Raw genomic sequence first — 26,066 nt, forward strand, 5'->3', positions numbered from 1 at the left:
CCAAGCTGGATTTCTGCTCTTATTGGTGTTTTCTCTGATCTTAATATTTATTCTTCACATTTTAATATAATTGTATTATATGCTTATTTATTGTTGTGCTCCTTCAGTTCTTTTGTGAATGTGTCTGGGTATAAATAACAAAATAGGTTCAAGTTGGGTGAGGATCTAGGGTGATTTCAAGAAGATAAGTCTGAAAAGAGGTCAGTCTGAAAAGATAAGTCGGTGTCAAGCGCTGCGCAGGGAGACTAAACCGGCTGGTGGCTCTTTCTGCTTTGAAGAAACAGCCCTGACCCAGGCAATGCACCTCTAGACCCCTTTCCCCTGCAGCCGTGGCTGGAATCCTGGCAGCTCCCCACTCAGTTCTTGGAAACCTAGCAATTGACCCTAATTTCATCCCACGCTGCTGCCCCTTGCTTCTTGGACTGGCTCTGGTGTCTGTTGGCATCTTCTCTGAGTGTTAACTCCCAAACGTCCTTGGTTTCAATCTTGTTCTTGGCATAAGAGAACACACTGACATCCTATAATCTTTCTAAAGCGTCGTACCCCTCCTTGAAGAGTTTCACTTGTTCTCAGATAAAAGCCCACGTTCATTAGCTTGGCTTAAGGTCCTGGTTCACACCCCAGATCTAGCTCTTCCTAGCTGTATAGCTTGGGCAAGTTATTAAACTTCTCTATGCCTCCGGCACCTCATCTGTAAAATGGGAATAGTACTAGTACCTACTGCAGAAGGTTCTGGTGAGGATCGGGTGAGTTAACACACATATACGTAAAACATGAGAATGGCTCCGGCACAAAGTAAGCGCCCGGCGTGTGTGTTAGCCTGATAGTTGTGAACTCTTCAGATTAATCTTTTGCCAGTTCCCCTTACAAAGTTTCTGGTTCCTTCCATGTGTCCTGAATTTCTTGCAGTTCCCCAAATACCCTCCAGCCTGTTCCTTCTTAACTCTGGGTGTTTCGCCCAAGTGTCCTCTGTCTGGAAAGTGTTCCTCTCCACCACCTCTTCACCAACGCTGCCTCATTCGTATCTCAGCTGAGATGTCACATCTTCTGGGAAGCCATCCCTGATTACTCTTCACCCTCCCTCCCCCATGTATATTTTTCTGTCTCCCTCCCCCTAGAGACCAGGGAGTATGTGTGGCTCACCCTTGTAGGAACTGTCGCAGTTCCTGGTAGACTAGGTGCACATTAAACTGTTATTGAATGAATGGATGGTTGCCCTGGTCAACTCAAGGCACATTGTAGACAAAAAATACATGCGTTGGAATGACGCGAATCTGAAATAAGATGACAAAGTTGCCGCCGCATCATTTCAAAGCCAGAGTGAATACTGAACTGTTTATTCTATTGCCACTTGGTGGCGCCAATTTAGCTGGGAACCAACAATACCCAGCAGCCTTCCTCAGAATCAGTCTTAAATTATGGGGGTACTTCTGGAATTTGCGCTTTGCACAAGATGCTAACACCTTATATACCTGACTATGGCTGAAGAATTGATGGGTGGTAGGAAAAAGGGGAAGAGCAGGAGAATGCTGGGACAGGGGATTTGAAAAAAAAGGAGGGGGGATTCGAATATATGGTTCTGTGAGAACGTGGGGTCATAGGCAGGAGGCTAGCTGAGAACCCAGAATGCCAAACTCAGTTCAGAGGGCAGGCATGTCATGGAGGCAGGAGAGGGAGAAAGGAGGGGGAAATAAGTAGATAAGACCAATTCAGCGACCAGGGGTGAGAAAACATTCAGGAATGGGGCACCGAACTCCATCCTGGCGTCCAAATCTAGGAGCAGACTGGGCTGGGGCAGCAAGCCAGGTTTCAGTCCAGAAGGACCAGCCAAAAGAGGTGCTCAGGAAGGCTCACCAATCACCATCAATAAGACCATTCCCTATAGACTGTTTCTTTCAAAGTGAAAAAGGCATGCAGGGTTTCCCAGTGTAGGTGTTGGAAATTTTTCTCCACTTTTCTTCACGTTACAGAGGAGAATTTTTTGTGTGTTGGTCCTCTGCACAAAACGAGTTGGCCAGTGATCAGAACGTGCTGCTCTGGGCTGCCCCCTTCAGGTGAGCCTGGGTCACGGATGGTCAAAGTGTGGTGAGCCAGACTGGCTCTCACTGCCGTCCTGACCATGGCCACCCTCTCATGGACTTCCCTTCTTGGATGGCATGGAGACTGCACATTAACGAATAGGTCAGTTCCTAATTATCTAAACAGGACCCTAGAAACTTTTAAACTGTTATTTTGCAGGACCGCCGAAGGGACTTACATCACTCTTTTATATGTAAGCAAAGAAACAAACCCTAGATGACCTAAGTAGAGAAGGGATGTATTGACCGTATATTGGGCAAGTCGCAGAACCTCTAGGAAGGTGTGAGAACCAGGCTTGGGGAATGTGGCAAATGGTAACAACACTCAAAATCGTATTGCTGGAGTGGTTGGGTAAGGATGCTCGCTGTTTAGGATTTGCACCCTGCAATAGGAGTAGAAAAGCAGTTAGTGAAAACAATGTGGATGTGACATTCTGTGTATTTTCCCTGTGCCTTTTGATAGAAGTTTCAAATGAACACGAAGCAGAATGACAGCTTCATGATTATTTTATTCTCTAGTCTTTTGCTGGTGGGTCCATGCAGATGTGGAGAAACAGCTCCGAGCAGATGTCCCCCTTAATGGCAGATCAGAAGCATCATCTTGGTTTCCAGGATCCCACTTGTGGTGTGAATTGCCCTGACTCTTCTTTTCTCACTCCATCTCTTTGCAGCATCTGTCTCCTTCTTGAAACACTCACTTCCCTTGGCTTTTGCAACCCCCATTTTCTCCTGGTTTGCTGCCTGCTTTCTAAATGTTCCTTCTGGGTCCACGTCTCCCCTTTATCTTCTCATTCTTGGCCCTTCTCATGCCACCTACTTCTTCCTCTTTCTTCTCTCTCAACACCCTTTGTCAGGAGGGATTTCATTTATTCCCATGGCTTTGTGATTAATAAGCGGATGATTTCGAAACCCTTAGGTCTCTCCTGAACTTTCAACCAGCAAGCAGCTTGACAGCCCCTTATGGATGTCCCAAACTCCAAATATTCCAAACTGAACCTGACACCACCTTATCCACCTCGCTGCCCCTCCTGTGTTCTCTGAATAAGTGAATTGGAGCAGTATTAATTCATTGCCTGAGTCCTGGAATCATCTCTTCTGTGTCCTCCTTATCAATGTATCAATCCCTAGGTTCTGTCACTCCTGTTATTTAATATCTCTGGAATTTGCCCAGCTCTAGTCACCTGCATCAGAATTTTTTTTTTTTTAAGCCATCACCACCTCTCACCTGGATCATTGCAACAAACTCCTAACAAGTATCCTTGCTCCAGGCTCCCTCATACTCCCGACTCCTGTCCTTGCTTCATTATAGGCAGAGTGATAAAGTGTGTACCTGGCCACATCTCTTCCCTGTATGCAAACGCTCGATGAAAGCCCAATGGCTCTCGAAGAAAATCCCAACTTCTAAGGCAGGGATGGGCAAACGATGGCCTGTGGGTTGAATTTGGTCCACCACCTCTTTTTGTACAGCCCACAAGCCAAGAATAATTGTTACTATTTTAAATTGTTGAAAAAAATAAAAAGAATGCAGTGTGAAAATTATAGGGGCTTTATCCAAAATATACAAAGAACTCTTAAAACTCAACAACAAGAAACAACCCAATGGAAAAACTGGGCAAAAGATCTGAACAAACACCTCACCAAAGCAGACATACAGATGGCAAATACACTTATAAAAAGATGCTCAACATCATATGCTATTAAGGAATTGCAAATTAAAATAGCAATGAGATACCACTACACACCTAATGGAATATCTAAAATCCAAAACACTGACAAGACCAAATGCTACTGAGGATATGGAGCAACTAGAACTCTCATTCATTGCTGGTGGGAGTGCAAAGTGATGCAGCCACTTTGGAAGACAGTTTGGCAGGTTTAGCATATGATTCAGCCGTTGTGCTCTTTGGTTTTTACCCAAGTGAGCTGAAAACTTAGGTTCACATATGGCAGCTTTATTCATAATTGCCCAAACTTTGGAGTAACGAAGATGTCCCTTGATATGTCAATGGGTAAATAAAACGTGGTACCTCCAGACAATAGTATATTATTCAACACTAAAAAGAAATGAGCTATTAGGTCACAAAAAGATATGGAAGAAACCTCAAATGCATAATACCAAGTGAAAGAAGCCAGTCTGAAAAGGCTACAGAGGGTATGATTCCAACTATATGACATTCTGGAAAAGGCAAAACTGTGGAGACAGTAAAAAGATCAGTGCTTGCTAGCAGCCTGGTGGAAGGAAGGGAGGGATAAGTAGGTAGAATATGGTGGATTTTTAAGGTAGTGAAACTTCTATATGAATGTGTTCTATGTGATATAGTAATAGTAGATACCTGTCATTATATAATACATTTGTCAAAAACCATAGAATGTACAGCACCAAGAGTGAACTCTGCTGTAAACTATGGACATTACTTAATAATAATGCATCAATATTGCTCATCAACAGTAACAAATGTACTATACTATACAAGATTTTAATAATAGGGAAACTGTGTGGAGGATGGGGGTGGGGTGGTATCTGGAAACTCTGTCCTTTCTGCTCAGTTGCTCTGTGGAATTAAAGCGGCTCCCCCAAAAATAAAGTCTATGAATTTAAAAATTATAACAATTTCAAATGTCAGTGTGCCTACAGTTTTATTGGAACACATCACACCTTTCTAAAAAGAAATAGCTCATTTCTTTTTAGTGTTGAATAATATACCATTGACTAGACGTACCACGTATTATCTGTGGCTGCTGTTACGCTGGAATGATGGAGTTGAGAAGTTGCCACAGTGACCAGATGACCAGAAAAGCCTAAAAACATTTATCTGGCCCTTTGCAGAAAAGAATGTACAGACCCCTGGTTTAAGGCATATCCAGTCCTTCTGCACCAGGCCCATTGCCTGCATTCTGCCTCATCCAGCCTCACCCTGCCATCTCCCATCTTATCCTTCTGCAATCCTGAACTGTTCTCTCTAAAAATCCATGCTCTTTCCTGCCCATCAGTTTCCTGTGCAGGAAAGACCAGGCAGGACTCACTGGGTTCCACTGTGTCCGAGCACCTCCTTTGGGGGGCCATCTCTGGTCTCCTAAGTCGGAGTTAGGTGTCCTGTCAGTGTTCCTCAACCCCTCACCTTCATAGTTTGGCCTTTATAGAGAAAGCACCATGTTCTTGCCCGTCCCTTAAGACTGTGAGCTTTTCAGGGTGGGGCCTTGGCTCTTCGTCTCTGCAACCCCGGCACCCAGAGTCTGCTGTATAGATGCTTAGGAAATGTTTTTAAAGGCTTCTGAACCTGGCGATCACGTGTGGATGGGCTTCAGAATCTGTGAGCACACCCAAATAGCGTGATAAATGTCATATGTATGTTTGTGCATATTTTCTGGGGAGAAAGCGCATTGTTTTTATGAGCTTCTCAAAGGGGACCATAACATACATACACATACATGTATTTCCTGGAAGAGGTGTAGCTAGCTACATGGTCAGTAAAATGCTAACAGGTGTACATTAATAAGATTTGTTGACTTTGTCAGTTTGACAGAATCAAAGACGGTTCCTGAGCCTAGGCAACACACCTGAAAGGTCTGTGTGGGTGACAGACCCATCACTATTTTTTAAAGCCTCAAATCCATGCCCTACTGATACAGGATTAGTATTAGTTAGAAGTAGTACAGGCATAGGAAATTGATCCAGAGGAAGAATATTTAGAAGAGATTCATACAAATATCTGGGCTTGACTTGATTCATGGTCATGACGAATAATTTTATGTGTCAACTTGGCTAGGCCATGGTACCCAGTTTTTGGTCAAACACTACTCTCGATGTTGTTGATAAGGCATTTTTTAGCTGTGACTCACCTTTAATCGGTAGACTTCGAGTAAACCAGATTACCTGCCAGAATGTGGGTGGGCCTCACCCAATCAGCTGAAGGCCTTAAGAAAAAAGATTGAGGTTCCCCGAGGAAGGTATTCTGCCTCCAAACTGCATTCAGACTCAAGGTGGGAACCTCCACTCTCCCCTGGGATTCTAGTCTACATACATGCCCTGCGGATTTCAGCCTTGCCAGCATCCCGATTGCATAAACCAATGCCTTAAAATCTCGCTCTCCCTCTCTCCACATTCTATTGGTCATGTGTCTCTAGAGAGCCTGACTAATAGTACTCTGTCTCTCTTGTTGAACATCGTGGATTTAAGTATGCGATATTGGATGAAGACCTGTTTTGGATGAAGATATTTTTGCTTGAAATTCTCTTTAGTATTAGACCCAAGTTTGCCACTCTTCTGGTTTCGTGGTTGATAATTTCAATTAATGCTCAAGATAAACACCCCTTCTCAGTTTAGATAAGCATTTGCCTGTGAAAAAAGTAGGAAGACGTCTGACATTTGAATACTCGCTGGAATTGGGTTAAGTTTGAGTTTGAAACCACAACTTGAGTTCCACAGGAAGCAAAAATGCTCAGCTCCACTGCACACCACCAATTGGTGGTGGGAGTCTGAAAAGTTCTCCTTGGAAATCTGAAATATGTGGCTCGGTCCTTAGCCAACGGAAGCTTTGAGCACAGGAAACACTAAGCAACGGGCCACCAAAGTATTCCTTCCTTTAATGTTTTGGTTCTTAGTTCTACTTCTGCTTACTAAATGCACTGCTGATGCTTATTTTGTTTTTAAAGTTGCTTGCTGTTGTTTCACAAACATTGTAATGGCAATTAGGAATTCTGTTATAAAGAGAAAATTTTACTTACAACCCCACTACTCTTAGAAACTTACTTTGTTGAATTTTCCAATGACATGGGCCAAAGGAAAGGCCCACAGCCCTTCGAATCAAGGGCAGAAGGCCTCTGGAGAAGAGGAAACCATGGAAACTAGTGGAACCATTGTCATTTCTGAAATGTAATTTACAAGGTGTTATTCTTGCAATGGCACAGGGGCACTGAAAGAGCATTCACATCATTTGGAAACCACTGGGACTGTTTTTCGGAACAGCTGTCCAGGCTGTGAACTCTCCCCAGGCTCAACTATCTACTGCCCAATTCCCATTTTGTCTTTTAAAGCCCCAGCATATGAGAGTTTGGCAGCTAGAACAAGCTTGAGCACAACTGACACAGGAAATGGCCCGTTGCTGGACTGGCGCCTGAATGCTACTGAATGGGGGGGGGGGGGGGGGGCGGGAACACATACACCCAGGCCTTAGCTAGGAAACAGCTGTCACTCAAAGCACTCAGTTCAATGTCAGCAGCTTGCTTGTTTCCATATTCTAAGTGTCTTAGAAAGGTAACACTAATGGTGGGACACAGTACAACTCATTTTTAACCTTGTAGTTTGGGTAGTTCTTTAGAAAGGGGGAGGAGAAGTGGGAGGCAAACTAACATTTACTGTATTCCACACTGTGCTGGGCATTGTATTTACATAAATACTGCAAAGGAGAGCAATTAAGACCACTGCCTTTGTGGCCTTGGGCATGTCACATAAGTGCTCCATGCCTCCTTTCTCTTCTGTAACAAGAACAGTGATAATAATTCCTATGCCACAGAGTTATTATGAGGTTTAAATTAAGTGTTGTGTAAAGCACTTAGAACAGTGCCAGGCATAGTAAGTGCTACGTACATGTTTGGTGTTATCTTTACTAGTTAATTTTAACACAGTCCTGCTCATTCTTTTATGATTGAGGAAACTGAGGCTCATGGAGATTAAGTCAATTACCGGAGATGGCAGAGCCTGACACCAAACTCAGATTTATTTGACTGCACTGTTTTCTTCTCAGTACAGGACCGGGCCTGCTCAATGCTATCGAATTCCCTCTCCTGCTTGCCAGCTTAGGGTTCAGTTTATTAGCTCTTCTTTGTACTGACGAGGGTGAAATCCTATATGACTGAGGCTCTGTCTTTAATCCCTCATTCCATCCATCCTTGGCAAAAGACCAATGGTCAACATATGGGGGTGAGGGGTCGTGAGAGGAGAAATATCCCTCCTACATTTCCACCCACACCCGGCATAATGGTTTTTCTGACAGTTCCTACCCTTCCTCTATCAGAAAATGGGATAACCATAACTAAATAAAATGTTCTGATGAGCAAGACACTTATTATAGCCCGATGGATTTAGGGGGAGCAGTTGGCCTCTTAGGGCAGTACTATGCAACAGAAATATAACAGCCATATATATAATTCAAATTTTTCTAATAGCTATTATATATTTTTAAAAAATTTAAAAGGTGAAATTAATCTTATCAATATTTAACCTAATATATCCAAAATATTACCATTTCAACATGGAATCTATAAAAATTATTAATGAGATATTTTAATGTATTTTTTGCATTAAGTTTTAAATCTATTGTTTACACATACAACCCTGTTGTACCACGTGAGTACAACAGGTACCAGTCAGACACAACGAGACCTGTCGTCCAAGGGCCTTCTGTATTCATTTAGCGACATATATGTCTAAAATTGTCCCCTCCTCCCCCTTTCTTCCTCCACAGGAAGATACTCTGATGGAAAAAAATGGCTGAAGGAGTCAAGTCGCTCCCTCACCAATCATCCTCGATTAGTGCAGTTTTTGCGGGCAGTTGGGATTTCTTGTATGGTCACGGGGTGTTTGTGCTAATCTGCAAGATTTATGCTTCTCATCGTGTGGGGTCAGGCGTGATGATGGGGGGCATTTCAGGTTCCAGAAGGACTCAGGCCTCTTTTGGACCCTGACAAAGTCCTTTCCAGTGTCTTGTGCCCATGGGGACGGTGTGGCCTCCACGGACGGACGACAGCACCCCCGGAGAGGAGAGTAGCTCGAAAGGCCAAGCAGACACTTGGCAGGGCTCAGATTTCCTGGACCGGATGGCGGGCCCTAGCCCGGAGGTCCGCGCAACTCTGGCGGGGCACAGGATGCGCGGCCCGGCGTGCGCATCCCGGGCATCCGCCTGCGCTCGGCCCCCGGCGCAGCTGCCGCAGATCCGCCCGGGCCGCCGCCTCCCGGGTGCCTGGAAACGGCAGGAATCCCGGTCCGGGCCTCAAGTCCTCCCCCTGCAGGGGCCACGGGGCGGAGTCGCCCACCTGTCATCTGAGACGCCCCACGTGGGCCAGCTGGGGTGGGGGGCGGGGGTTGAAGGGGAGAGAAAAGGCAGAGGCGGCGAGGGAGGCTGACTGAGAGTGGGGAGGAGAGAAGAGGGGAGGAAAGGGGAGGAGGAAAGAAGGCAGCTCTCGAAAGCTGCGCACAGAGGGAGCGAAGAGTCGAAGGAAGAATAAAGTGGATCGAAGGCATCCAGAGAGGAACAGGTAAGAAGGGACAGGTAAACAGAAGGCAAGTGCTGAGCTAAAGAGAGCGAAGAAAGGAGAAGAGGCAGGAGCGAGGAAGGGCCTGCGGATAAGGACGGAGGTAAGATGAGAGTAGAGCTGAAGGAGAAAGATTCGAGAGTGAAGGGACTGGGGGTCCTTCAAGGAGGGGCCAGGGAGAACCTGGGGCCGCTGCGCCTTTAAGGTTGCTTAGGCAACGGCTCTGGCCAGAGCGAGGCACATTGACGTCAGCAGCCGAGCGCTGATTGGCTGCGGCCGGGTTGTTTCCGGTGGAGCCGCCGCGGAGCCGCTATCGCAGAGTGGAGCAGGGCTGGGAGGGAAGTGCTGAGGGAGCTCAGCAAGCCGCAGACTCGCACTCGCAGTCCCGCGCCCTTCGCCGCCCGTCCCCAGGTAAGTGGGGTCGACGAGGGGCCCCGGCGCGGCGAGCTTCGCCGCCTCGCCGCCCGTTTGGGGGAGCTGGACCGATCCAAGATGGCGTCACGGGGAGCGACCTGCAGGGGGACGGCCGCACCCCCTACCCCTCCCCGGCCCCAGCCGGCGCCTCTCCGCACGGCTCACGCCTGGGGCCGCGCCCCCGACCCCAATCCTGCACCTCCAAGGCCCCCAGGCCGCGGGGACGTCCGCGCCAGTGCGGGGTTCCCCGGCCGCCCCGCCCCCCACTCCCGCGCGCTCCCCCCCACTTCGCGTTGCTCAGGCCCCCGGCCCTCGGCGGCCTTCACCGGCCTCCGCGGCCAACACGCCCCCGCCGCCTCCGTCCCCGCGCGCCGCGGCCTTCTCGCTCGCTCTCGTTTTCTGAAGGACAGCAGCTCGATTTTACCGGAATCGGCCGTGGTTGCCGTCGGCGTTTGTGGCTGGTCTTGAGACCCAGCGGTTCTTGTTTTCCTCTCTCCCGTCTCCTCGCCATCTCCAGCCATCGCGTTTCCTCCTTCCCGGGGTTCCCCCCACCCCCAAGGCTTTTAGCCTGACTCCTGTATTTCCTTTTGTCCGTTTTCACCGCCCTGCCTTTCCCGATTTTTTTCCCTGAGGCCTGCTCGCCACCACTGTGGCCTTCCGACTAGAGTGGGATGAGGGATCTGCCTCCCTTCTTCGTTTTGTGGCCGTCACTCGGGCGTTAAGTGGAGGGCACTCTCCCGTCCTTCCTCTCGAAAATAGACGGTAACTATTAACCCCGCCAGCTCAGTGCACGTGTGATGTCCAGCGACTTAACTACCTGAGAGAGTCCCAAAGGATTGGTCTTGGCAGAGGAAGGAAAGCGAACACTTCCTCCCGATGACCCCAAGGAGGGGTTCCTGGCTGGGCTTCCTGGGTGCAGTCTGAATCAGCAAGAGTTTCTCAGTGTTTTTAAATATTTCCTGGCATGTAAGCCATTTGAAACAGAATTTTATCACAACTGAATTTCCAAAAGGAAGAATCTGTGATTTCTTAAGAGTGGAGACAATTCTTTGAAAATTTTAAAGTATTAAATAATTTTGAGGAGGAGCAGCTAAATTGTTGGGCTCTTAAGACTTAAGTACAGAGTCAATCTAGGTATATTCGATTGAAAAATCTTAAGGCCATGAAATTGGGATATTCAGGGGTTCTGCACGGTGACTGCATTATCTTGGGGGCATCTACCAGTGTCATCTTTTTGGTCTTTTTTAATACATTACTTTGTTTCAAACAAAAAAACAGTTTCGCATCTTAGGCCCCGTTCTCTCATTTCTACCAACCAGGGGCTGACCTTTGAATGATTTCTCTGGTCAGTTGAATATATGTATTGATATTCCTGAAATATATCCGCGTGTTTTGAAGCATGCAAGATATGATTTATCATTGTTCTTGGTAGTTTTCAGTATTATTTGAGATGTAGAAAGTTTTACTGAAGGAGATTCTTAGTTCTTATGATTGACATGGAAAAGTAGCTGGTATAAATCCATTCTCAAGCAAATGACTTTTTTTTTTAGTGTGTATTTCTGAAGTAGCAGCATGATTCTTTTACTGTGTCCTCTAATGTATGTTGTCAGGTAGCTGCACACTTTCTCATGATCTGTTAATCCAGTCTTTATTGACCCTTATGAAAGTTGTCAAAACAACATGAGTAACAGTATAGCACTTTAACTCTGTATTCTGGCATTTCTTTTACATTTACAGTTTCATTTCTGTGGTTTGTGTGCATTATATTTGGAAAAGTCTGATTAGTATTACTTTCAGTTGCAGAGTGGAGGGGACCTCGTTTTTTTAGTTTTAATCTTAATTGTTTAGTAATTAGGAGTTAGAAGGAAAAGTTTATGATTATTGTTAAATTACTAAGGTTTTATTCCAGTGTAAGTTTAGCTGCACATTGTTATCTCTCTGTTTTACTTCACATCAAGGTAGTTCGAACCCTTTAAAATTCATTAAATGTAATTTGTTATTGAATCTTCATGTAAGCTTAAAACTTAACATATTTTAATACTTTCCTGTCCAGATGAAAAAAAATGTTTTGACATTTTCCTGTCCAAATCTTTTATAGTTTACTTGGTAAGCTTTTTTTCCCTGCTATTAAGGATTTTCCCTCTTCCCAATGAGTAAAGGTTATAATTAAGGGCTGGAATCTGCTAAAAGAGTCTGGAATAAAAGGTTGCTTTTAAGATTCATCTGAGGTTCCTTTTGTGCTTTAAAAATTTTTAATTACGCTAGTAGTTGGCTAATCAGATCCCTTGCGCCACTGGTTTTGCTGGTGACATTAGGACATCCCCTGGGATAGGAGTTGCCTATAGGGAATGTCAGATGTTCTTCATTGTGCTTACTTGCTTTCACTTAGGGCCTACTCCTGTGCCTGTGTAATTCTCTGTCCTGTTTACCATTTACACACTTCCCACGTCATCATGGTTTCTTTTACAGAGGGAGAACAGAATGAAATTCTCTAAGGGCCTGACCCCTCGGCAGCCTCCCTCTGCAGGGATAGTAGCTCATACTTCCTCCCTGGAGCTGAGGTTGTTGGCCTCTTATTGTTGCTGCCTACAGAGTCTAGATCCTGCCGCAGCAACTGAATGAAACACTTCCTTGGAAGGATGCTAGTTCTGTACGTCTTAGTCCCTAGCCCCCACCTCCCTTTAAAAAACATCTACTTAAGAAAAAAAATCCTTGTGAATCAGTCCTAATGAATTTGTTAAGTCAAAGGCCAAATTGGCATTTGCTCTTTATAAATAGTTTACATAAGCATATGTTTTTTCCTTGTAGAGAACCATGGCGTCTGGCAGCACTGCCGCCAGCGAGGAGGAGCGCAGCCTCCGGGAATGTGAGCTGTACGTGCAGAAGCACAACATTCAGGCCCTGCTGAAAGATTCTATTGTGCAGTTGTGCACCGCCCGGCCCGAGAGACCCATGGCATTCCTCAGGGAATACTTTGAGAGGCTGGAGAAGGTAAAAATAAGTGTGGGGAGATGACGAGATGACCCTGACAACTGTTCCGTGTAATGCTGTAGAATGTCACTAATTTGTAGCTTTTGGAAGAAAAGGAATTCTGACCAAATAAGTCTAAAATAGAGTTTGAAAAAAGGAATACAGTTAAGGCATTTGTAGTGATTTTTAACTTTGTAATCACAGTTTATCAGAAAATAAACCTATGTGCAAAGTTTACTTGACCAACAAAAGGTTTCCAAACTTGTAACTGTTTTGATTGATACATAAAACTGGCTAAAATAAACTGATTACAATTGATCAGATACAATTGAGCAGTAGTAGTAACAGCATTTGTGTGAAATGGGAAATTCTGTAGTACTTGAAAGCAGTTAATGCTTTTCTCTTCTTCAGCAAAGCACCTAAACTTGACACTTACCCCAGCCTTTTGAAACCAAGGTAGTGAAACATTTTAGTCTAGCTTGTGACTGATGTATCAGAAACTCTGAATGAGTGAAGTCTATTTTATTGTAGAAAATATCTCAGATGAATTGACTATAGAGCAGAGATCAAGGTTGATGGTTGTTAAAATTGTATTTACAATTTTGGTCAGGATTTGTTTCTTTTTGAAGAAAGTTAATCCAGTTTCTATTCTTTGTTTTTCCAGTTTTTATTCTTTTGTTCATCCTCATTGTGTGTATGTCAGTGTGACATATGGTATACGTTTTTCTAAGCAAAATGATAATTTTGCATCAAGGACAATGCTTTAATTCTATTCCCTCAACAAATGATGAAAGAAAGTCTGGATCGCTAAATGTTTTGAGTAGTTTGATTTGTTTCTGTAAATCACTGAAATGAATTCACAGGTTTTCTTATGCATATTGAAGTTTTGACGTGGTTCATAATGATTATGAACCAATTAAGCATTCCTTAGGTATATGATCATTATCTAATTGCATAGTGGAAATATTTGTAATATATCCCATTGGTTTGGACAGTTTCTTAATCAGCATAGCTTATTAGTAAAATAATCTGTTTATACTAAGATTTTAAAATATTTGGGTAGCTCAGTGATCAGGCATCTTAACAATAACAACGACCAGCTCTGTAAATATAACCATGCTGTCTCGGAATTGTAGTAGGAAGTCTGGTTTTCTCTTTTTTAAGCAATTTCCAAATAGTGAAATACGTTAGAGCCAGGCTGCTAGGGACGTTTTTGTTTTGAGATAAAGTATGTTCCTGGAGATCTAGTTCTGAAATGGGTCATTGTAAGGTGATCTCTCTTCTTTGGATGTCAATAGAAACCATTAAATGAAGGGATGAAGTTGGTGAGACATTAAGCGTGTGTCTTTTTTTAAATTTTTTATTTTATTGGGGAATATGTGTTTCTCCAGGGCCCATCAGCTCCAAGTTGTCCTTCAATCTAGTTGTGGAGGGCGCAGCTCAGCTCCAATTCCAGTTGCTGTTTTCAATCTTTAGTTGCAAGGGGTGCAGCCCACCATCCCATGTGGGAATTGAACCCACAACCTTGTTGTTGAGGGCTCACGCTCTAACCAGCTGAGCCATCCGGCCACCCCTCCAGAAGCTCAGCAGCAGCTCATTGTCTTCAATTTAGTTGTGGAGGGCACAGCTCACTGTCTCACGTGGGAATCGAACTGGCAACCCTGTTGTTCAGAGCTCATGCTCTAAACAACTGAGCCATCCAGCTGCCCCTAAGCGTGTGTCTTTTTATAGGGAGTGTTGAGTGTGTGGTGCTAGTTTCAAAGCCTGTGCTTGCCATTGCATTGTTTAAGCACTCCCCAAGGGGGAAAGCAAGAAATCATTAGTTTCTTTGCAGATGGAATTGTTAGATTTAATACGTGTTGGCTTCTTTTAATAAAAGTCACAGCTTTTCCTATAGTACAAGGGTCTTTGTTCACTTGCATGCATTCCTTTAGCCAGGGTTGAATATAGATATGGGAACTTTTAAGTAGCTAGATTTTCAGCTTTTAGACAGGTCTTTAGTCTGTGCGTTAGGGTAGGTTTATATGTTTGAAAATACAGTCACATTCTTGTCTTTTCCTTCCTTGTGTTGACCAGGGGTCATATTTCTGGCATCCTCAGCTACTCAGTGCGTCAGAAACTCTCACAGTTGGTCTATTGAAGTCTTTTACTCAGGCCATCATCTGGAAGTTGAGTCCTCTTTTATGTGTATGTTTATTAGAACCTTGCCTGTCTGCTAGATGAGAGGACTTTTAATAGCTACACCCACTGAGTGTCGCCTTTGCGCCAGGTACTGTGTGGAGCACTTTACATACATACATGGTCATTATTTCAGACATGGGAGGTCGTGATTGTCACCATTTTACAGAGGTAGCGGATACAGCTAAGAAATGAAGTAACTTGGCTGTCTGTGGTCACGCAGTGTAATAGTTAGCTTTTGTTGCGGCAGCACACAGCCCTCGAACTTCAGTGGCTTACTACAAACGACCTTCCTTAGTTCCTAGTCGTATGCAGCTCTTCTGGGCTCAGCCCATCTTGTTTTCTTAACTGCACAGTGTCGTGTTCTGGGCTGAGTAGAAGGAGCAGCCACTATAGAGAGCATGCTGTTGTCAAGGCAGAGAGGGGACAAGCTCCAGAGGGCAGCGCCAAACCATACAAACCACATGTGTTGTGTACCTCCACTCACATTCCACAGCCAAGCCCCACGTCAGTCGGTGGGAAGTGTACTTCACCCACAGGGAAGGAAGGAATGGGAAGGGCTGGGAGGGAACAGATAATTGTGAAAGCATATTTAGTGGTGGGGACCAAATTGGAACTTAAAACATTAGAACATTCAAATACATGATAGTGATGGAAGGAGATAGGATTTGGGTGGTGAACACATAATGCAATAAATGTACTGATGAGGTGTATAGAATTGTACGCTTGAAACCCATGTAATTTGATTAACCAAAGTCACCCCAGTTAAAAAAAACAACACATTAGAACATAATGTTATTCACCAGTAGGTAGCTTGGGGAGGTTTATTTTTTTGGGGGGGATGGGGGGTGATTGTTTTAATATATGAAAGAAGTGAAGAGGGACGAGACTGACAGAATGATAAGACTAAGAAAAAGGATATAAAAATATATCATAATACATGTTAGAAATCAATCAGTGGCTCTGAGTCATTAAGATGAAGTGATATCTGATTGCTGTTCAAGAATCCATGAAACATTCTTAAAATCAAAATGCTTTTGGTACTCCAAAATTATCTTAAAAATTCAGTTAGCATACAGTTCCAAATGAGATGTTATTTGTGAAATTTTTAATGACTTTTTTGTGAAACTCCATTTTGGGGATAGAATTTGTGTTTTCTGAGAATTTTGTGTTTTAAGAGAATTTATACTCTTAAACTTGAAACTTTGGAGGAGACTTGAGTTTTATAGTTCTGTGTTAACAGGGAATTGGGAAAACCTTACTGGTTATTGCGATTACCAGAATGAAAATGGAGTTTACTAAAAAATTTGTTACATATTCACATACTGTCAAAATTTTGCAGGTACAAATGAGTGTAACAATAAAATGTCTCCGTCCCACTCGGTTGTGTTCCTTGAATGCATCCAGCGTTCCATAGGTAGTATATGGGTATTTATAGACAAATTCATATATAAAATAGCTTTCCAGTCTTTTCCAACATGTGTTTGACATTCCATTGTATGGGTGTAGTATAATTAATTAAATACTCCATTGATGACCAATTTGGTTGTTTCCAGTGTTCTATTAAAACCTATGATACAATGACTAACTTTGTATATATATCTTATATGCATATCTTAGAATAAATTTCTAGACGTGGAATTACTGGATTATTTGGTTAAGAAGTAAATGCATCTGTAATCAAATATACAAATATTCTAAAGCTATTTTTATTACATGTTTTTCCCATTATTTTTCCAATTGAAAATTATAAAATCCAGAGAAATGAGAAAAAGCAAACCCCTCCCTCCAAAATAAAATAAAATGAAATTCAAGCATGATTCTATTAATAGAAATTAACACTATTACTACCATGATGGTAATTGTTCTGGACCTTTTTTGCTGCATGTATGTAGTTCTTTTATTTGTCTTGATGCCAAAAGCAGTGTTGAGTACCATGCGAGAGAGAAAAAAAAAGGCATCTCCTTAGTTTCATTTTTATCAAAAAATTTTCTGAAATAAATGCTAATAAGTTAATTTTGAATTTCAAAGATGGTTTAGAAAAATAATGGCGAATGAGTCAAGAAAGTAGTGGATAACACATTCTTGTTTTTATATTATTATTTTATGTCAGGCGTAGTAACTCGTTCTTTACTGCAGACCTGAGAAGAATTTCTTTTTAAAGGCCCTAGATTTGAAAAATAAGAATGTTAAATAGTTCATCTCAGTTTTTATATAAATTGGTTTAACAAGAAGTTTTTAAAAGAAGGTAAACTTTTTTTTTGGCTCAACATCAAGTGTAAATGCTGATAATAAAGAATGCTTCTAGCTCTGCTGGGAGAAGTATTGTTAAATCTGATCTTACTAAAATTCTTGGTTTACCAACACATTGTTTCATTGTTTGTTTCTGAGACTCCAGCTAGAAATGAATTCCATGGGCACAGGATCCTCTTACTGGTTTTTATATTTTCCTTGCCTAACGTAGACTTGACACGCAGGTCAAGAGAATGCTTATTGAATTAATGAAATAACCCAGTAATGTAGACGTCCTTGGATCACTGCTGTGCTTAGATAACATTCCTTTTGGGGGCAGGGGGTTTCATGTTATCTGCAGCAGCACAAAAACCCTCATTCCTCAAGATTTTGTTTAGCCGTTCATTGCTCTTGTGTGTATTACAAATCATTGTTATCAACGTATTACTATAATGAGTATCTAATTTTTTACTTGCATGTTACATGTCCTTGTAATAATTAAAGGCTTTTGTTCATTAATAAGTATAGCATCTCTTATCATTTGAGAAACAGTATAGTCCCTTCAGAGTATTTCTTATCAAGCTCTAGTCCATTTTTTCCCAATTAAAATTGGCCTTTCCCCTTAACTTTCACATTGGTAATAGAGGAAGAGATTTGAAGTGATTGAGGTGGATGGACTCGCATTGGAATATGAGAATACCAACTTTACATTCGGAATGATCTCATTTTATAAACTTATAATTATTTTCAGGAAGAGGCAAAACAGATTCAGAATCTGCAGAAAGTAAGCACTCGTGGAGATTCGAGGGAGGATGAAATCTCTCCTCCTCCACCCAACCCCGTGGTGAAAGGCCGGAGGCGACGCGGAGCCATCAGCGCTGAAGTCTACACGGAGGAAGACGCCGCATCCTATGTTAGAAAGGTAATTTTGATGTGTACACACAGTGCTCTCGGGACCCACTGGAAGGCCTAGGTTCTTTTGATGAATGCACGCACGGTTCTGAGTAGTAAAACACAAACAGGATGGATCATACTCCATCCTGTATGGGTCTTGGGTACTGGGGAACAGTACTAACAGTGATTATAAAGCAGTGACTGATTGTATTTAGGGACTTTCTTTTCCACGTCATTGTTTTGCTATAGAAGCAGGCAGTACTCCTTTTTCTCTTGAATCATGGTGTCAATTTTTTGACATCCTGTAATTCATGTTGTGGCTTATTTAACCTTTTATCTTAGAAGCTTCATTCATCCTAATCAGCTCTTCCTTAGAACCTGCCTGTTATTTCGAGTTATGCTGTTAACCTGAAGGGGGAAGAGAATTGTCCTGGCTGGTAAAACTAATTAATATATGATTACAGTTTAAAAAATGACTAATTACCGTAAAATGTTTACTTTTGCCTTAGAATAATGACCTTGGTCAAGGTGTTTTTGGTTTGTTTTTTCCGTTGTTATCTGGGAACAAATACCAGCCTTTAAATACCAGTCTGGCTATAGGAAAGGGGATTAATTAGTCAATATTTGTTTTGTACTTTCTGGATCAAAGGTAGTACAAGTGTGTTATCTTGAAAATATTTAACTCAAAGCAGTCTTGTTTAAATACCATAATGTAGCTTGACATTTAAATGAAATGCAGGTTACAAGCATGAAATGTTTTTGGTTTATGGAATCGTCATTTGACCTTCTATTCTTTTCTAGGTTATACCAAAAGATTATAAGACAATGGCTGCTTTAGCCAAGGCCATTGAAAAGAATGTGCTGTTTTCACATCTTGATGATAATGAGAGAAGGTAGGTACAGGTTCTTTGTTACACTGTTTCCCAGTTTGGCTGTGGTCCCAAACTAGTCTCATCAGTGTTGCACGTTTCAAGGCTTAACTGTTCACTTGATGGCAATATGGGCTGAATATCTGGGAGCTTTAATTTTAAGGTTAATGTTTGAAATCCACAGAAGAGGCACATGAAATTTAACATGAGGCCTTTTATCCCTTGCAGTGATATTTTTGATGCCATGTTTCCAGTTTCCTTTATTGCTGGAGAAACTGTTATTCAGCAAGGTAAGAGCTGCTGCCTTCATGACCTGCAGTATTATTCTAGGAGACGTAATGAAACTAGGATTTTTCAAAATTGAAGTTTGTTTTCCTTTTTCAGTCTACCCTTTTCTTTCTTTTATACCACTTCTTTTATGCTTCTTTTATACTACTGGATTTTATACTATTTGTTTTTTAAATTAACACTGAGCTAAAATGCACACTTTCCCTAAGGGACTAGTATTTCCCTAGTATCTGATACAATTTTGTTGATAGTAACTGTTAAAGGAAATTCCTACATTTTTATATTGAATGTTGTGTGGAATTTCAGAACTGTATATATCTCATATACCCTTTATATTGATTGTTACCTCATATAATAAAGTAGGAAATAAGCAAAACACTTGCATTCTTCATCATGTAGCTCATCCATTTGTGAGGTTTTATGCCTTCTAATGATTCTTAACTTTTTGCCCACCTATATCGAGTTTCTCCTGAAAGTAAGACTGGGTCTTATATTCAGTTTTCCAAAAGATGCATTGGGGCTTATGTTCAGGGGATGTCATCCTGAAAAATCACGCTAGGGCTTATTTTCCAGTTACGTTTTATTTTCAGGGAAACATGGTACTAACATGGATCTAATCTTTTTGGTATCCCCTGCGTTTTTTTCCTTTCTTCTTAATCTTATATTTTCATGGGTCTTGATAATCCATATATTTATTTTCCTATTTGTGACAATGTGAGATTTTGTTAGTTATTATTTGAGTTTTTGTTGTTATAAATCATAGGCATTTAATATTTTTGTACACATATATAGCCCTTTTTAGTTATTTTTCAGAGATACTCTGAGATGACTGAAAATTTGATCAATTTTATGACTTGAAATATCTTGCTGGACTTTTTCCCCTGAAAGATTGTGTAAATTTATAACACACTTTTATAGCACCACTATAAAATAAGTGTTATTTTACATTAACTTGATAGTTTCTATTTGTATTTCTTTAATATGTAAAATGCTTTTAATTTTCTTACTCTCCTTTAGGTGACGAAGGGGATAACTTCTATGTGATTGATCAAGGAGAGATGGATGTAAGTTTTAACAGGAGCAAAAATATGTTGACAATTTTAAGTCCATGTATTGATATTTACTGCTTCTAAGAGTTTCTGAAGGGCTATTACAGCCCTTGTATGTCAAATTCTATCAGTACGCTGTGAAAAATATTTTAATGACAAAGTTTTTAAAGGTAATTTCTTTAGCTTGACATGCAGTTCAGAACTTTTGCATGCATGCTGTTGAGTAAGATGGATGTAAGGGGGAGTCTGGAGCCAGTCGTCAGCTCTGAGACTTGGTACAAGTTTCTTGATTCTATAGGTTTGGTTAACAGATGAAATGGGGATAATAACAGTGTTGCTCCCCGGATTATTGGACTGGTCAGTGCCTCATGCAAGTAAACTGCTTATTAGCGCGGGAGTGTTCAGCCCAGCACTTTTACATGTATGGTTGTCATCCGTGCTTAGCTCACCATCTTGCTGTGATCGTCCCCACACAGTACCTTTGTCTTACCAGGTAATTAAACCAGGGAAATCACAGACACTCTGAACTTACTGAACTCATTGTCAGAAGTCAACTATTTTGCTCTGCTGTGTACTGAAAACATAATATATTCTATTTTAAAACAAAGTTCAGGTTTCTGACTCCTGAAGGAGGTTTGCAGGGTTTTAATACTGAGGTGTTTGTGTATGTAGACAAAACAGTTCTTTGTCATTTGCACTTTAGGTCTATGTCAACAATGAATGGGCGACCAGTGTTGGGGAAGGAGGGAGTTTTGGAGAACTTGCTTTGATTTATGGAACACCTAGAGCGGCCACTGTCAAAGCCAAGACAAATGTGAAGTTGTGGGGCATTGACCGAGACAGCTATAGAAGAATCCTCATGGTAAGACACCAAGGTTTCGGGGGTGTGATGTAGAAGTCCCGCTAAGATTATAACTAATGTTTACAGTGAATAATTGAATGATAACACCAAATGAAAATGAAAATGAATGCTTTGCATTGAGCCCAATTTAGCATCCTTTATTGTACCATTTGAAACAGTGATCTTTTAGAACAAAAGTTGGGCTAGAAGTAACATGGGAAACAAATGTGTATATGGAATGGTCAGCTCATGTTTGGAACTCTCCATTTGCCGATAGATGCATCTTCACTGACTGAATCTTTCCGCATCACAGATAGTCTGTAGATGCTGCTGCTAAGCGCATGAAATGATGTAAGGCCATTCGTAAGTTACCAGCTTCCCTAACAGGAAGTGGGTTATCAGTAATGCAAATGTCACGTCCCCTCTCTCCAAACGAATAAATAAAATAATTAAACCACTGGAACTCTCTGCTGATACAGTCAGACTTTTTGAGAACTTGGTGACAAATTTTAGAGCAGCTTTGGGTGTTTAAGTCCCAGCTAATGACATTTGTCATCTTGAATGGTTTTCTAAATTTGTACACTGCTTGTTTGGCTATTTGACAATATGCAGTTGGATGCACTTTGAAAATTTTCTGTATTTGGGGGATGAATGGAGATACGTACACATATATACATACTTATAAGTATATAAGTACATAAATTGCCAAGGCAATTTACTGTGTAAGGAATGTTTATTATAGAGGTGTGTTTCTCCCTTTTCCTCCCAGATATATTTAACAAACTTTGCAGATAAGACAACTTGGTTAAGTTTGGGGATGTGGCACTTTTTTGGGGGTGGGGGTGTGGGCTATAAGTGGTAACAGTTTTATTTCCTTACTTCCCATGGAAGATTGGGGCTGTGAGGAAGGAGCCTGGGCTGGAAATATATTTAGCTATAGTGACATACATGTATATTACTTGGTGGTTTTTTTGGAGAACTTAATCATTTGCTTTTTTGGCCTTTCACTAATTGGTGGTACTCGGAACTATCTTTGGCCATACATCTGATGTTCCTTTTAGGAGCAAGTGATTAAGAGCTTTTCATTGAGCTAAACAGAGGGCCTTTCCCTCTTCAACATGAAGAAAAATACTCGTGTATTAAGCAGCAGCAGCAGCAGCAAACTGTGACTTCTCTTTTTTTAATTTACTTGAAACTTTATTATTTCACAGCATTATATGATAGTTACATATTTTCACATGACGTTTGTTACTTTTTTTATTTATAGGGAAGCACTCTGAGAAAGCGGAAGATGTATGAGGAGTTTCTTAGTAAAGTTTCCATTTTAGGTGAGTTTTGGAAGATTGCATGGAGAATTATTAAGTTGAAGTGTTAGCGATATTTAAGCAGAACCTGTTGTATTTCTAGTTATCAGTTCTGTTTTTGCTAATAGTAATGCAAACACATGGAGTACAGAGTTGAAGTTGGACTAAGAAGTAATTTTGAAGTGTGTTTAATTTGCTACTATGTCACTAACCTCTTAATTAGAAATGATTGGACCAGGGAAAAGCCTTCTGGAATTACATGCTCCTCATTTCTCCTGGAGAGACAAAAAGGCTAAAAGTGTTCCCCTTAGGACAGTGGACTTCCACAGGTATTCATTCCTCCTGGGGCTTCTGTCTCTGTTGCTCCATCAGTGAGTTTATTGGCTGAGGAAAGTGAGTATTTCCAAGAATGCATTTCCTCTGTAGAAAGACTAGGTGTCATTTATTGGCTTTCTCTGAAAAACTGCTAGAAGTTTTGTTGAGATTTTGGAGGTAAATGTATTTTTACAACCTGTTCTTCATTGAGATGAGAGATGGTGATTTTTATAAGGTAAAATGCCTTCTGCCATTGTTTTGTTACAGTGAATTGATTCCCTACCCCCCCTTTTTTGTCCTTCCTTTGAAATGGTTACATTTTCTTAGTGTCTTGGGTGCTAGTTTGGCCTTTGGGAACTAAAGTTATTTTCTAATTCTTGTTGGTTTCATAAATTAATTCAACTGAGGATTTAAATAGATAATTTCTGTGAACCTCTGGAATAATATGGGTGATGACACTATTACTTTTGGCTCCTGTAATTACAGGTTCGATTTGCATTGATGTCAGTCTTTAGGAATACTTAATGATTACATTTTTAAATCTCTTTACCATTGGGTGCAGTTAGTATAAATTAACTTGGTCACTGGGGATGCTGAAGTAAAGATCTAAGGGTTATCTGTAAGTAATAGGGGGATCTTGCTGAGACTAGAGGTAATTGAAGACAGGTGCCATGTTTAATCTGAGACACGACTAGAGTATTGAATAGGCATGGCTATTTGGTTGAGTCTCTTTCTACTTTTTGCTTGGAAATTTTTAGCAATACCAAATAATGCAGAGGAATTCTTTTGATTCTTGCTTTTCAGAGTCTCTGGACAAGTGGGAACGTCTGACGGTAGCTGATGCCTTGGAACCGGTCCAGTTTGAAGATGGGCAGAAGATTGTGGTGCAAGGAGAGCCAGGGGACGAGTTCTTCATTATTTTAGAGGTAAGGAACTCTGCACTTGATACGTTAAGAAGTTGTACGCTCTATGAGAGAAAAAAGGGGTTACCTCTGATTCACACCTTAGATTTAAAAAATGTCTGACAGTTTTATTTAAAAATTGCGTTTCACTTTGAAATGCTGTTGTTTGGTTTCCCTTCAGATCACCACATTTTAAATGAGTTGGAATCAGAATTGTGGAAGGGTTGGGTTTTCATAAAGTAATAGCCACATTCTGACCCACTCAAAATTAATCCTCATGCAAACTAAGCAAACCATTTAGCATAGCAAACTGATAATTCTGCACCATCTTTCTTAAAATCATGTTTGGGCTATTTGGCACCCAAGGATCAAAGGCCAGTATTCAAATTCTAAAAGTTACTATGTTTCATATTTTCACAATCCATGGAAATATATAGCAGATGCTTTTGACGGCCCAGTTAGATCCAAAACAATTTTCTATGAATGTGGCTCAGTAGATGGTAATGTGTTTTATTTAACCTGAGGTTGAGGGACTGTCTGTAAAGAGCCCAATGGGAAGTATTTTAGGCTTTGTGAGCCTGAGGTTTCTGTTGTGAAGACTCACCTTTGTTGTCATAGTGCAAAAGCAGCTGTAGACACTATGTAAATGAATTGGGCTTGGTGTTCCTGCAAAATTTACGTTTAAAAACAGGTGTCAGGTATCAGGCTTGGGATCTGTGCTCCCAGCTGCAGTCACTAACCTGAGTCTGAACTCTTCAAGTACCTTTGCCTGATGAGATGGCCCCTCGCAGGGGCTGCTGGGTAAATAGGAATCAAAGCTCATGCAGTGACTCTTAAGTCAGCTTTTAGATGAACACAGAATTTGAAATAACCACAGAATCCTTTTTTGTTTTTGGCAAAGCCGTTAAAATTGCTTAGGATATTTAAAATGACACCCTGGATTTCAAAGTATTTGTTTTGCTTTTTGGTGATTTTATTATAGGGCTCAGCTGCTGTGCTGCAACGTAGGTCAGAAAACGAAGAGTTTGTTGAAGTGGGAAGATTGGGGCCTTCTGATTATTTTGGTACGTAGATTTCCTCACAGTACATACATAGTTTCTTTAAGTCACCTTTCAGTGTGATACCATCTTTCATAATTTGTCTTTTCTTCTCCTGAATGTAATTTTTTAATTGTGGTCTTTTTTGCCTCTCAGAGAAGTGGTATGAGATTTTGACCTTAACTCGGGTACTAATTAAGTTATCGATTGTCTCATACCCATCAGTTTTGTTAAAGTGCAGACGTGGTGTGGCCTGTACTCAGTCATTGGGAGAAACACATACTTGTTTTCTCACTTTCTCAGAAGTGCGCCTCGAAGGAAATGTTCCCCATAGAAGTTAGCCGCCTCTTATCCTTCTTGTTTTCCCCCTCCAGGTGAAATAGCACTGCTGATGAATCGTCCTCGTGCTGCCACGGTGGTGGCTCGTGGCCCTTTGAAGTGCGTTAAGCTGGACCGACCTAGATTTGAACGTGTCCTTGGCCCATGCTCAGATATCCTCAAACGAAACATCCAGCAGTACAACAGTTTTGTGTCACTGTCCGTCTGAAATCTGCCTCCTGTGCCTCCCTTTTCCTCTCCCCGCAGCCCATGCTTCACTCTCGCAGATGCTTTGTTTCCCCTATTTGCAGCGCCACGTGGCCACTGGCATCGCAGCTTCTTGTCTGTTTATATTAAAAGTTGCTTTTATTGCACCGTTTTTAATTTGGAGCATTAACTGAATGCTCACACACAGTGAAATAAATAGAAGGAGTTTTACGGAGACTTTGCTGTTATGCTTCTCTTTGTGCAGTTAGTACTCAGCGTGGGCAGTCCTGCCACGCCTTCTGGGGCGGGCAGACCCCTGCACCAGATGAATTACCAGAGTAACGATGTAACAGTGCAAGATTTTTTTTTAAGTGATGTAATTTTCTAGTTATAAGCATATTTTAGACTGGCCATATATGCTGTGTTTCTTTATAGAATAAATGATTTCTCATTAAGCTCTAAGAATTAGGAAAAATGGATATAAAAGAGTCTTAGAAAGATATCTGCCTGTATTTAAACTAGATTAAGGGTGGGAAAATGCCCATTTTTGCTAATTATCAGATAGATATGATCTGTTCCATTTTTTTTTTTTTTTGTTTCTTTTTAACCAGAATTTTTGTTTGTCAGGCTAATTTGCCTGGTATCGTTTGATGTTTTTTTTCTCTAGTTCTGAAATATGTTTAGGTGTGGCTAGCCACACCTGCCTTTTGAGTTTGAAACTAAATCATAGGCTGCATATATTGGGTTATGATTTAACTACATCTGCCTCAGCTCACAGATCCTGATTAGACCTTTATCCAGCTCAGCTCGTGCCAAATGATCATCAGATGCTGAATTGAGAATAAGAATTTGAGGTCTCCATTCGTGGTTCTTAGAGCTTTTGGTTGATATACATCTTTCAGTTGACTCCAGGATAATC

The 26,066-nt window shown here is 41.4% G+C and overlaps 1 protein-coding gene across 4 annotated transcripts; it reads left to right on the forward strand.

Annotated features, from left to right (window-relative positions):
- The first annotated feature begins 9,139 nt into the window (after nucleotides 1-9,139).
- Nucleotides 9,140-25,384, forward strand: PRKAR1A (protein kinase cAMP-dependent type I regulatory subunit alpha). Of its 4 annotated transcripts, none has more exons than XM_019732850.2 (11): nucleotides 9,140-9,740; nucleotides 12,552-12,734; nucleotides 17,875-18,045; nucleotides 18,819-18,910; nucleotides 19,115-19,176; nucleotides 20,192-20,238; nucleotides 20,927-21,085; nucleotides 22,332-22,392; nucleotides 23,488-23,609; nucleotides 24,568-24,649; nucleotides 24,997-25,384. In XM_019732850.2, exons 2-11 carry the CDS (start codon nucleotides 12,558-12,560, stop codon nucleotides 25,167-25,169), a joined length of 1,146 nt encoding a protein of 381 aa, XP_019588409.1. In that variant the 5' UTR covers nucleotides 9,140-9,740; nucleotides 12,552-12,557; the 3' UTR covers nucleotides 25,170-25,384. The 4 variants fall into 4 exon arrangements, with proteins under 4 accessions (XP_019588409.1, XP_019588412.1, XP_019588410.1 ...); XM_019732853.2 differs by having other exon boundaries at nucleotides 9,153-9,432; XM_019732851.2 differs by having other exon boundaries at nucleotides 9,163-9,332.
- Nucleotides 25,385-26,066: the final 682 nt, after the last annotated feature.

Source organism: Rhinolophus sinicus, linkage group LG15 (assembly GCF_036562045.2).
Source record: "Rhinolophus sinicus isolate RSC01 linkage group LG15, ASM3656204v1, whole genome shotgun sequence".
Classification (NCBI taxonomy): domain Eukaryota; kingdom Metazoa; phylum Chordata; class Mammalia; order Chiroptera; family Rhinolophidae; genus Rhinolophus; species Rhinolophus sinicus.

Coding starts and splice junctions, on each gene's coding strand:
- PRKAR1A (XM_019732850.2), top strand. CDS start 12,558: ATGGCGTCTGGCAGCACTGCCGCCAGCGAGGAGGAGCGCAGCCTCCGG. Junction 18,911..19,114: donor CTTGATGATAATGAGAGAAG/GTAGGTACAGGT, acceptor TATCCCTTGCAG/TGATATTTTTGATGCCATGT. Junction 24,650..24,996: donor GGGGCCTTCTGATTATTTTG/GTACGTAGATTT, acceptor TTCCCCCTCCAG/GTGAAATAGCACTGCTGATG.